This window comes from Ruditapes philippinarum, unplaced genomic scaffold (assembly GCF_026571515.1).
Source record: "Ruditapes philippinarum isolate M1 unplaced genomic scaffold, ASM2657151v2 ctg3118_1_1_1_1, whole genome shotgun sequence".
NCBI classification, from domain to species: domain Eukaryota; kingdom Metazoa; phylum Mollusca; class Bivalvia; order Venerida; family Veneridae; genus Ruditapes; species Ruditapes philippinarum.
In genome coordinates, this window is record NW_026866211.1 from 19,654 (window position 1) to 33,845 (window position 14,192).

The 14,192-nt window shown below is 32.6% G+C and overlaps 1 protein-coding gene and 1 long non-coding RNA gene across 2 annotated transcripts; both read left to right on the forward strand.

Moving 5' to 3' along the window:
• Nucleotides 1–57: 57 nt before the first annotated feature.
• LOC132731700 (spermine synthase-like) lies at nucleotides 58–10,477 on the forward strand. The gene is made up of 9 exons (XM_060717920.1): nucleotides 58–388; nucleotides 3,634–3,751; nucleotides 4,449–4,554; nucleotides 4,852–4,916; nucleotides 5,254–5,432; nucleotides 7,462–7,647; nucleotides 8,339–8,424; nucleotides 9,521–9,796; nucleotides 10,460–10,477. The coding sequence occupies exons 1-9, from the start codon at nucleotides 328–330 to the stop codon at nucleotides 10,475–10,477; spliced, it is 1,095 nt and encodes a 364-aa protein (XP_060573903.1). The 5' UTR covers nucleotides 58–327.
• A 450-nt stretch (nucleotides 10,478–10,927) lies between these two features.
• On the forward strand, nucleotides 10,928–12,523 carry LOC132731705 (uncharacterized). Its single transcript, XR_009625919.1, has 3 exons — nucleotides 10,928–11,015; nucleotides 11,721–11,830; nucleotides 12,283–12,523. It is a non-coding gene; the product is annotated as an uncharacterized LOC132731705 (long non-coding RNA).
• Nucleotides 12,524–14,192: the final 1,669 nt, after the last annotated feature.

Sequence of the window (14,192 nt, forward strand, 5' to 3'; positions counted from 1 at the left end):
TAAATTCATACAATACATGAAAAAATTGTGGTGAATTGATTTTTAATGTTTTGATATACACGAGTAAATATCAAATAAAGTTAACTGGACTGTTCAATCATATATTTTATCATGATAATTTTATGGTAAACTGGATGCTTTTCAAATCAAATCGGTTGAATGAATAGTGGTATATGACTTATATTTAACGAGGCAATATAAAAAGTTATAAACAGTCGTGATGTACATGTGTCTTTGCCAATAACGTTACTAGAGTGTATGCAAAGGAGCCGATGTGTATGAAATTGACTACTGCAGTTTCCAATAGTTCTATATTACAAGCTAAATATGGATGCATTTTCTTTACATTTGTGTTTCCAAGTTGCGGGAAATCCTATTGTGGAAAAAGGTAAGATTTTTGTAGTTAATTTGTCATTTTTATAGTTCTGTAGAAAGAATATACTGGCTAGGCTGTAATGACAAACGAAATACGTAAATTAACAACCTATCTAAGAGAATAAATGTTTTGTCAAAGTCAATTAGAAAATTTGAAAAAAAGAGAAAAAACGCAAACAGATTTCTGAATATTTTGCATTCAAAATTATACGTGGCCAATTGTTAGCTTAATTAAGAAGCTAGCTCTAAATCACAAATTCTTTTCGTAGATCACTTTCTCCTTTTATTACAATATTGTATTAAAAATAATATAAAATGTATATGTAATACACAATAGACACTGACCGAAGTGTAAATTTATAACTATGACACTTATGTTTTAGAGACTGATCAGGCAGCTATGTATTCAGTAAACATGAAATAATATCTCACATCATTTCCCATGTATACAACTTCTTAAATCTGATAAAAACGTATTTTACTTAAGTAGCAAAAACTGAGGACGCGGAAAATGACGAATGTGCAATAAAGTAAATAAATGTATTAGATAGACAGATTTATTTCGGTATTAAATACATTTATGTATAGACATTTAAAACAAAAGGTATGACATACATGAGAATAAATAAACCTTGACATGCCCGGTACCAGCTCCAAAGATAAAAAAAAAAAAAAAAAAAAAAAAAGAAAAAAAAAAAGAGAAACTATTATTTCCATTGAAGTTTTAAAATAATTATTAAAATTTGATGAAATGATGATATATTGACAGTGTACAATGTAAATGTATTAGTAATGCATACATCTAATGTTAGAGTAAAGGCTAATATATATGTTGAAAGTTAGGAAACATGTATTGATTCACGCCGATCACTTCTCTCTCTCGAGTGTTATAGTGGATAGTTTGTGCTAAATATTTCATCACTTAATCAATTTTTGTACTCCTTTCTGGGAATAAGTGAAATTATTAACTTGATATTCGTTAGTCTACATACTGTCAATAACTTGATGTTTATGATTGAAGGTAGTCTAGTATTGGTGTAACTCTTCAGGAACGATGGTTAGGAAACTACCCGCCTATATGACTGAAATACTGTTGGGAAAAGGCGTAAAATTAAACAAACAAACAAACAAACAAAACCAATAGTTTTTTATCATAAATGTTTAAGTCGTAAATGAGACTTATGATTTTCACGGCCTTCTTTGACTTCTCGATTATTTAAAATTCAAATTGGTGTCTGCGTTCTGGGAGATCAATCATTCCCTTTTTTTTTTAATAACGTTCTTCGCAGTGCAAAAATGCTTAATAGCGTAGGCCAAAATACTCAAATTAAACAACAACACTTTATTATACACTTATAAGTGAAATATTGATGGCATATTTCCTTTTTCTGTATTTTCACTGTAAGAATTTATTTTTCACTGCAGTGAAACATATCTTTAATATTTTCACTGGTGTCTTGCCATGTTCTTATCTTCTAACTTCAGCTAATACACAAAATTCAAAGGAAAGTCTTTAAAATTGTAATGTTTAAAAAAAAAAGAGAAAAATGTAAATAATAAACAGAAAATTAAAGTTATAAATACATGAATTATTTTCACCTTGTGGTATAAAAATTATCATATTTCCACTCATTTCATGCTACTCAGTGAAAATAAATCATATATATATTATGATTGAATACCCTTGAATATCCTCTATAGTGTCGTATAAGTTGCAGAGATACTCTCAATTTATCATGTTTTAGAGGATATTTGTTTATTTCAGTGTAAGATCGGAATATATTTCACCGAGTGAGCACCAAAAGGTATATTTCACGAGTGGCGCAGTCACGAGTGAAATATGAACTTTTTGTGTTCACAAGGTGAAATATACCTCGATCTTACACTAAACTAAACAAATTTTCTTTTTATTACATGCAAAGAAACGTTTTAAAAAGACATTAAACCTAATACTGAATGAAAAGCGCGCCAAATAATAATACAACGTGACGTCATTTACGACGTCACATCATTACGTTGGTACCCAGTACTGTGTACGCTGGTATTTCACTGAAACAACGTAAGGGGCTTAAATTCAAAACAGTGAAATTATCAAAGTGGTAATTTCACTGTTTCAAACAGTGAAATTACCAGTTTTATATCACTGATATATTTCTATAAACCACCGAAAAGCATGTAATAAAGAAGTTTCTTTGCTAATTTGGGAATTCTACATTTATATTTACTCTATTCATTAACATTTTCCTTGTAAATTTACATACCTACTTGCCCTCAATCATAGTATACTAGATCAGATTAGTGAGAGTTCACTTCATATCATTCACTGTTGATTGCTCACTGCGAAAACTTGGTTTCTCCTATGAATAAGCATTATATGAAAGGTAGATCTATTTTCAAAATGTAGAAATCATGCACGAGCACCCATGCTAATAGGGGATCACTCTCAGTCCTCTTATTTTATTCTATTATCATGATTTGCTTAACATAGGGCGATAAACTTTTTATATCATATATATTAAAACCCAGGGTACCGTAAATTCACGATGGACCTGTTAACATTATTTCCCCTAACTTGGCCAGTTTGCACTTGACAAATCAAGCGATATAATATATAATGGAGTATTTTATTTGATTTTTTTGACGGGTGGGTTCATTATTTAAACTTGAATGCTATAAAATCACGTCTGCTTTTTCATCTTTTTATCCATGATATGTAAGCTTTATAACCTCGGATCCCCTTTTCAAAACTCCATTGATTTTTTCCCACCTATTGTTTTCTCGTTTTGGACACACACATTCTTTTACTTGGGGACCATACGCCGCTTTTCATGACTGAAATTAAAGCTTCCATGATAACCGCCGTATCAACAAATCTGCGGATATTTCTAAATTTAAAATTTCAGCATTTTCGTTTTTCATTGTTGAATTACGCTTAAGCTATGGGACGTGGACGGTTGCTTGCACTTTCAAGTACATTTCATATACAGGCTAAATCAAACCGAGCATGCAAAATTTTCAATTAAGCCGTTTTGTGCGTTCTTAAGGGATTGCGTTTTTTCTCTCTATTTTATCGTCGTTTGTATCGCTTTTTTTATCTCAACCCGAATAATTTACTAAAGTATTGAAAACATAACGAAAAAAAAAAAGCTAAAATGAGACATTTTTGTGCCGTATGTTACTTTTCTTGTTTGCTTGGTCAATACGAGCATGCCCAAAGAAGAGTTACATACATAACACCTGCCATTTTTATATTTGCAGGTCTATGGAACAAAATACAAACAATACCATGTTCAGTAATAGACTCGCAGACAACCCCAGTGCTCGTAAATGTTCCAAATGGAAATAAAATGTTGGTTGCCACAGGCGACGATGGAAGGTTTGAAAAAACTTCTTTTCTAATATCATTTCTTTACAATGTTCTTTCCTGACGTCATTATATAGTGAGACGTCATCCCTCGCATCAAATTAATGGTTACTCAGATTTTAAGTATTGCCAATAATAATTGCGGTTTTGGCCCTCTATAAAGTATGCAAGTGCTTTTAACTAATGCATATGTGAGTGGAAACGATAAATCTATTTTTAGCATCGATGGCCTAGACATTTACCGCAATGACCTAAATGCAACAAGAAAATTAAAAAGGTACAACACATGTACCGTATCAAGATACGAAATCAAATGGAGGCGTAATGATGGAAAAGTAGAAAATTCTATTTAAAAGTCATGGTGGCCATGACAGTCTCCATGTTTAATTGTAGGGATTCATGTAACGTGCATTATAAATGTTCACTAAATGGTTTAAATATCGGCCAAAAAATAAAGGCTTTGACGAAGACATATGTGACCGGATGTAGGCTTACATCGTGCAATGGAATATAAACTATTAGATGTAGACCAAAGTCACTCTGGCATTTTGTGACAGGTAAGCTAGAATCAATGTTTTACCATATTTGTTAATTGGCGCTTACAGAACTACCATATTTTATTATATATTATGCGATTTATTATATTTTATAATAACGGCCATTGTGTACATAAGAATTATAGTTTATTTATAGTTTCATATTTTATCAGTCACTGTGTGATGCACGTGTACAGTCATGGCCTTGTCACTATTGATATTCAATATGACATCACTTCCGATGATGCCAAACAGAAACTGAGCTATATTGCCTTCTCGGTAAGTTTATTTTGTTCTTTATGTCCATGTAACTAAATTAACCTACAAATGCTTTAATTTTTAAATCATGCAGTTATTGTGTTTTCCCTAAAGTTATACATTTTGACGTTTTAATTGTAGAATTTATATTTAGTAGATCTACTGTCGAATATAGGCATAAAGTTGTATATGATTTTATTAAAAGTTGTTATATCAAATACTGCTAGATCTATATCAAACATTTAACTATCATTTTTGATTTAATATTGTTATTATTTTTATACAAAAACACATCATCTATTGCACATTTATTTTTAGAAAAACAAAGGTATAGAGTCCGAAATACAGACTTTACTTGGAAAGAAATGCCTATATACACGAAGGTAACTATTGACCTTATTTATGGTTATAGTAATCTTTATGATAGTGCAAGTATGTAACGTCAGTTTTATAAAAAGGAATCTTGTATATATCTAAAAATTCCATCATAATTATAACCGCCAAGTAGAGAAAGTTTACGCTACACAATGCCCACGGACATCTATTTCAGTTGAATGGGTTAGCTAGAAAAACTAACACTGCAACGTCTGTCCTCCTTAATATTTAACTTGTATTAAACATTAAACTGATTAATTAATAAAATACATGTACGACTCGTATATGCCTAATTTCAAACGCATATTTTGAGATTAAATCAAAATTTGTCACTTCTATCCATAGCGTTCCGTCCGCGATAAAGAGAGGAAAGATTTGTCCATATTTCCAACTGGGGGATGATAGGCTATGGGAGGTTTATCAAACAACGCAGCTTGTGACAGAAGTAAACTCGCCCTGGCAGAATATAAAGATATACAAAACACCGGATTGTGGGAACATGCTCTGTCTTGATGACGATATAAGTGAGTCAAAAACACATGAAATACATGACGACTTTTGTCAAAATTCGAGAATTTACAGGGGTTTATGTCAAAAACACGTGAAATACAAGACGACATATGTCAAAATATGAGAAATTACAAGTGGTTATGTCAAAAACACATAAAATACATGGCGACTTATGTCAAAATTCGAGAATTTACAGGGGTTTATGTCAAAAACACGTGGAATACATGACGACTTATGTCAAAATATGAAAAATTACAAGTGGTTATGTCAAAAACACATGAAATACATGGCGACTTATGTCAAAATATGAGAATTTACAGGGGGTTTCTGTCAAAAACACGTGAAATAAGTTGGACTTAAGTAAAGGTTTGTATCTAAATGTGTAAATAAGCTAGGTTGGTTTATTCAAATCATATCAAATAAATAAAAGGAATAAAGAGACCAGCAAAACATGCAAAACGTCAATAAACGTGAAACCAGTATGTAAAAATTCAAGTAAAAATGAATATGCTTATAGTTTTCATGCAAAAATACTGAATGTAGGTGTGTAAATTTCTCAAAGTACGACACCGTACAGTAATCTTTTACCAAAACACAAATATATGAAAGGAGTGTCAGAGGAGTTAGAAAATGTAAAAATAAGCAAGAGCTGTTGCAAAATGAGAGTTTGTGTCAAACTATTTAGAAAAAGTAACGAATTTATAAACAACGGCACGATTTTTGAATGAGTTTACATTAATATTAAGCTCATGTACCAGCTACTTAGTTTATAGGTTGACACTTTACAGACATAGATATTCTCCTGGTTTTCCTTTAAACTTTGTTTCCTGGTGGCAACAATTTTACCCATGCGACCAGTGCAGACCAAGATCAGCCCACCGGTGCCGAAACTGATCACGATCTTATGGTGGCAGATTTGGTACGCTTTATTGTGTCAAGTTGGTGTTAGCGACAACACGACAAAGCGCTAAACGGCGTGTTGTCGGGCTGTCGTTTTGTCAACCTGTCTCTAGCGCGGCACGCCAAACGGCGCGTTGTCTGTCCGTCGGTAGACCACATGGTTTCCGCTGATTATCTTGAAAAGTGTTCATCACAAAGTCTACGTATTTCACATATTGATTGGTTATAACTAGTAGATGACCCCTATTAATGTTGGGGTCACTAGGTCAAAGGTCAAGGTCACAGGGGCCTTTAATGTCAAAATGGATTCCGCTAGGTATCTTGAAAAGTGTTCATCACAAAGTCGCCATATTTCAATATTGATTGGTCATAACTAGTAGATGACTCCTATTGACTTTAGGGTCACTTGGTCAAAGGTCAAGGTCACAGTGGCCTTAAATGTTCGCATAGTTTCCGCTAATTATTTTCAAAAGTATTCATCACAAAGCCTTCATGTTTCACAAATTAATTGGTCATAACTAGTAGATGACCAATATCAATTTTGGGGTCATTAGGCCAAAAGTCAAGGTCACAGTGGCCTTAAATGTTAGAATGGTTTCCGCTCATTATATTGGTTACAATTCATCAGAAAGTCTTCATATTTCACATATTGATTGTTCATAACTAGTAGATGACCCCTATTGATTTTGGGTCACTAGGTCAAAGGGTCTTGAATGCCAGAATGGTTTCCGCTGATTATCTTCAAAAGTATTCATTACAAAGTCTTCATATTTTCAATATTGATTGGTCATAACTATTAGATAAGCCCTAATGATTTTGGGTCACTTGTTCAAAGGTCGAGGTCACAGGGGCCTCATTATCTCATATCTTGAAAAACTATTTATCACAAATTCTTCATTAGTTTTCTTTTTCCATAATTGAACACTTCCATGTACCCATTTATGGCAAGTTTCTATAACAAAATTACCAATAATGTGAGTCAATGGCTAGAAAGGGGGGGCATATGTGTCGTTCAACATTTCTTGTTTGTATTTTGTTGCAATCCCTGTTCACATGTATATTATTTCGTTATTATGACTGGTTTCATTAGAGATTTGCGATAGGTTATGTAACTCTGTGTGTATATTATTCCTTTCTTTGCAGTGATAGCAGAATCAGACGAAATCTACACGTTGACGTTACTTGGCGTCAACAGAAACGTGTATAAAGGTAAAACTATTCTAATCCTAGGAGGTGGAGACGGTGGTCTTCTTCATGAACTTCTAAAAATGTCACCACAATATGTCCTAATGGTGGAAATATCCTTTGTTTTATGTGCACACAGACTGTGTGTGTGTTTTTTTAAATGTTCAACTTGAACGTAATATTTGTCATGGAACTTCAAGTAGACGGTATTTAGTTTAAGATATGATGTACACTTTTTAAAGCAATACAACACTTGCATTGAGACCGTAATTATGTATGGTATGAATCATCAGGCTTCCCTCCAAAACAGTTCCGAATTGTTTTTTTTTTACAGAATTTACTCACATTATTACTCGACTATGTGTAAATGTAATAATTGTTGGAATTGACCAATTAAGAAGACTGATTAAAAAGTAGGCAGTGTATAGCATGGAGGAAGAATTCAGAAATTGTCCATGTACCTGAATGAATGGAATAATTGAGCACAATAAAGCCAGTTTTGTATTTTGGTCTCACGGTGAAAAAATATTTTATCTTCGTGAGTATTGTCATCTGTCATCGCCAGAAGTCTATACAACAAGTGTTAAAAGATAGAACATGTCCTGTCCTGTATACCTAGTTTTAAGTTGTATGAATTCAAGAAATGAGTACCCTTCACACATTTAGATTTGCATTGTATCTTAATAAGTTTTACTTCAAAATTTTACCGACTGCTAAGGCCGAGACGATGCGATTGGTTGAAATGTTAAAGGCAAACACAACATTTTTCTATTTATTATTTTAAAAAAGAAAAACCATGGCTGTAATATAAAAATCCTTAATCTGTCATAAATAGATATAGAAGTCATCAACGCATGTCGCAAACATTTACGTGGTGTGTGCGGAGATTCACTTGACAATCTAGATGGTCATAATTACAAGGTAAGTTTTAAAAATTTGAATGCTACACTAACTTTTACTCATCTACACATTCAATTAAAATTTATATTCAGCCGACGAAATATAAATCCTAACTTCTCTTCTCAACGGAAATTCAAAACTTTATGATATTTATTCTTAAAGGGGAAAACATCCTGAAAAAATTATATAATTGAAACTTTTATTCGAATTCATGAGTGAGATATTATCTATATCTATCACTGTTTTATTCTAAGTTATGAAGACTTATACAAATATTCATAAGTGCTTCGAGATGTATAAAAATTAAGAATACTCAATGTAATCTTTATTGAATTGTATGCAAAATTTCAGATCATATATTCACTCCGTTTTTTCCAAAATTATTATTTCTATTGTCAAAAAGAGACCCAAAATTGGAAAGCGTTACAACTCTTTTCACTCTAATCAGGCTAAGGATAACACTAAACCCCAATGGAATTCAAAGCAATTAATTAATTACAATTTGTTAATTGTAAATTATTATGATAAAGAAATGTACATGGGCATGTATAACTAAAATATATCTTTCATATACCACTCAAACTATGAATATAGCAGTAATATTTTTTTTATCATTTTATGAATAAATCGAGTGTCTCGCGCAGGTTACATTGCGCTTTGCTACTCAGGGGAGGCAATCAGTGCCAGGAATTTGACAACGGTTAGTTCTCTTTACAGTATAGTGTCAAAAGTATGACAAATCTCTAACTTACTTCTGATTTTTAGCCCATAACATGTTGGAACCAAGGGTGATTAGCCTTTGCCGCCAGTATGGAATCAGTTTGGCAAGGTTCTAACAGTTAATAACTCTTTATTTTGATATTATGATTATTGAAATTCCTCTAACTTTGAATGGACTGCTAACAAATGCATCAGATTAATTTAGGGTTAAACTTGATATTACAGTTATCCGGAGTCAATCGTACGTTGTATCTATTCTCATAATGGTGCATCTGCATTTTGTTTGTTTTGTTTCTTTTTTTCCCTGCTAATTTTATGTTCCGTTTGTGTATTATTTTATAAATATCTGAAAAAGGAATGTTTAAACAAGTCAATGGTTTAATGTTGTTTCTTCTAGATCCGTATAGAAAATTGTGTGAATGTGCTGAAAGAACTCGCCGAGGAAAATCAAAAGTTTGATTACGTCATCAACGATTTATCCGAATATCTTATTGATACAGAAAAGGGTAAGTACATGAAAAACTTGGAAACGTTTGCATGCTCCCTTGGGAAGACGGGTTTTAATGTTCCGAAAGGGACGGGTTATAAACAATATATATTTGTACATATATGTGATAACAAGAGCTTTCACGCAAGTGACGAATGCCCTCAAAAAGGTTTCTTAAGCATGCAGGTATTATGAAAAGAAAAGAGAATGAAAGTAACTAATTGCTGCATATTGTTATTTGTATTATTGTACCTGTAATCTCTAATTGTGATAGCATGAACCTTCAAAATATAAGTGTGACCTTGACCTTTGAAGAAGGGACGTTGTTCCTGGACGCGACAAAATGCTGTTATGAGATAGACATTTGTGCCAAATCATTTCAAAATCCCTCAACGCATGACAAAGTTACGGTCTGGAATGATTGTCGGTAAGTGGGGACACACGGACAGACGGACATATGCCTTAGTCCCGACACGTTGTCTTGATGCGGTAGACATTTGTGCCAAGTTATTTTAAAATCCTTCCATGCATGACAAAGTTACAGTCCGGACATGAATATTTATCTTCAAACTCTTCTCGAGAGAATGAGCACCTTCAAACTATAAGTGTGACCTTAACCTTGAAGGTAGGGACATGGGTCTTTGTCGCGACACGTCGTCTTGATGTTGTCGACATTTATGCCTAGTTATTTTAAAATCCTTCGATGCATGACAAAGTAACAGTCCGGACACGAATGTGTGTACCTATAAAGTCTAATGGTGATAAAGTGAACTTCAAAACGGTAGCATGACCTTGACCTTTGAGGTAGGGACGTGATTATTGGACATCCACATTGTCTTGATGTTGTAGGTAGATATTTATGCCTAGTTATTTTAAAATCCTTACATGCATAACAAAGTTACAGTCCGGACACGAATGTGTGTACCTATTTACTCTAATTGCGATAATGTGAATCTTCAAATTGATAGTGTGACCTTGACCTTTGAGGTAGGGACGTGGTTCTTGGATATCGTCTTGATGTGGTAGACATTTCCAAGTTATTTCAAAATCCCTCAATGTATGACAAAGTTACAGTCCGGACACGAATGAAGTGGGACAGACGGACAGACACACCGTGCGATTACGGTATATTATACCTCCCTGCGGGGGCATTAAAAGGAAGACAATTCCTCTTCCGTAACAAAAGCAAAAAAAATCGTTAACCGCAAATGTAATGCATTTAAGCGCGATTCATTTCGAAATATTGTACCTAAAATTATTCAAATGGGCACATATCAATATATCTTGTTAACCAAGCCAATAATGTTTCTGTACTACAGGTCATGACAACGACTTCACAACAACAGCGGTTATCCTCAAATTCTCAATGAAAGTACTGAATGTTGGTGGTAAATATCTATCAAGAGTAAGTAAAACTTCTTGGATGACTTGTCATTTTTTAAAATGGACAAAACCATTCAGCATTTTAAAATATGACCACCTTAGTGCATTACCTGGCCACCTTGTACGGTAAATTTTGAGTAATATTAAGTGTTATCAACTTTTCAGTTCCTTATAGTGTCCATAAGAGTGGTCAAAACTTAAAGGAAAATTTTAAAATTTATACAGACTGTGAATAGAAAACAGTGCACACCATGGACAAACGCTACGCATCGGTTACGCATCCTATAAGGGGAGATCACTGCATGGGAGATTGCACCATGGGGTGATGGCACGGCTGTGCCGGGTGATCTTCTTCTGCACTAGACGCATGGGTAGAATAGGTTAGGGGTTGACAAAATGTAATAATATTACGCACTGACATTGTTGAAATAACTATCACATGTACTTCAGTTCAGTTAAAAAAATAACAGGACGAGAATCAGTGATTGGCCAGGTTTTAGAAAATATATTGTACTCAAGATTTAGCGAAATATAAAAATATCTAAACTGAAACTTGGATTTAGCGAAATATAAATATTTGAACGGAAATTCGATTGAGCGAAATATAAATATTTGAACTGAAACTTGTATCAAACATTCAATATGTACAGACACAAAGTGCCTGAAAAACGTATAAAGTGTTCGACACTACCTCTTTATATATATTAATAATAATATGTATTGACAGGGGGATTGTGAGAGTAACGTGCTATCCATTGAATCGTTCGGCAGAGATGTTACTGAAAACGGATTACACTTCAAGACGTTCAAAATAGATGTACCTTCTTTTAAAGAAAAGTATCCTTTACAAACGTTTCATCTGTTTTTTTTCCGAAACTTATCCATGCATGGACATCTCTATAGTAACGAGTTACAGCACGGATTTATATTACACAGATCCGTAGTTACAGTAATAATATTCCGAAATAAGATTAATGCATTTCGTGCAAATCTTTAGCCAATGGAGAGATATGCCTAACATATAAAAGTTTATCTGCTTTGTTATATAAATTGCAAAATCAGGAAATAAAAATAAAAACATCTCAACAATTAAGACTCAGTTACAAAGATAAAAGAATTCAAGTTAGACACAAAGACACCCGCGCATAATTTGAACAACTTTCAATACCAAATGAACAAAATCAATTCGCAAATTCAATATATTTAATTCTTAGGTGAACAAATTTGAATGAATTCTTCTTACATAACTTGTAAACATCCTTTAATTATTTCCTTCACCTTAGTGCCAGATATTGTTTATTTGAAGTGTGGCGTCCAGAGCAGAATGGATTCTGATAGGAATTAGCTTTATGAGATTTTGCACTAAAAAAATAAATACATTTAACCACTAGAAAACACTTTTGCACTATAAATGGGGGTTGTACTGAAAGGCCCATTATGTCCAAGAAAATACTATTTTCATTTCTCAAAAGCTTTTTATTTTATAATTTTGAAGTTTCCCAAAAGTTACTTATTAGGCGATTACGTGAACCATCTCATCTTTTCCTCCTAATGCTTTTAGGCATTTAGTACAGTTAGAGTGATTCTGCATTTTGTATGGGAGTCAAAATACTACTTTGTTTACATTTTGCTACCTTTATAACAAATTATTTCACATTTAGTGCATCTTTCTTCAGGTAATAACTGCAGCATCTACCTGGCTCTAAAACCATTATTTAAGCGTTATATAATTCATGTTTGCCATTCCGAAAGAAGTAAATATTTATTCTTTTCTGAGACATCATGTGCCTTTAAACAGACCAATGTCTTTATAATTTAAAGACCCTGCGCGCAGACTTTATCAAAATCTAAAAAAAACTGATGGCCAAATAACTACATGTAATAGAAGAAGTTAAGAAGTTTCAGTACCATGTATGATTCATTATGTAACATGAAATATCTCCGATCTCCATGTACATTCGGTTTTATGCTGACCAACAAATCACAATAAAAGATACCATCCAATATATAAGATATTATACCGTCCAATATATAAGATATGATACTATCCAATATATGAGATATGATACCATCCAATATACAAGATATGATACGATCTGACATACAAGGTATGATACTATCCAATATATAAGATATGTATAAGATAAATATGATACCATCCAATATATATGATATAATACTATCCAATATATAAGATATGATACTATCCAATATACGAGATATGATACCATCCAAAATACAAGATATGATACGATCCGACATACAAGGTATGATACTATCCAATATATAAGATATGATACAATCCAATATATAAGATAGGATACAATCGGATATATTAGATATGTATAAGATATGATACCACCCAATATATATGATATGATACTATCCAATATATATGATATGATACTATCCAATATATGATACAATCCAATATATAAGATAGGATACAATCGGATATATTAGATATGTATAAGATATGATACCACCCAATATATATGATATGATACTATCCAATATATATGATATGATACTATCCAATACATAAGATATGATACAATCCAATACATAAGATATGATACTATCCAATATATATATAATATGATACAATCTTTCCTATTTCGTTTCCTATTTTCACAAAACATGAACAAGTGAATAAATTGTGTATATTATAAAAGTATTTCCGGAACACAAAATTAATACATGTACATTGTTTTGGTGATGATTTCAGCAGTTCTCATTTGTATAAATGACATCAATGGTAAAATATGCTGAGAAATTTCAAAATATCAACAAATTTTGTTGTATTTCAAAAGTTATCATTATCACAACATTACTTCTTTTTGATTTGTTTTATAAGAGAAGTATTATATAGAGGATATTTGTTTAGTTTAGTGTAAGATCGGAATATATTTCACCGAGTGAGCACCAAAGGGTATATTTCACGAGTGGCGCAGCCACGAGTGAAATATGAACTTTTGGTGTTCACAAGGTGAAATATATTTCGATCTTACACTAAACTAAACAAATTTTCTTTTTATTACATGCAAAGAAACGTTTTAAAAAGACATTAAACCTAATACTGAATAAAAAGCGCGCCAAATAATAATACAACGTGACGTCATTAACGACGTCACGTCATTGAGTTGGTACCCAGTACTGTGCACGCTGGTATTTCACTGAAACAACGTGAGGGGCTTAA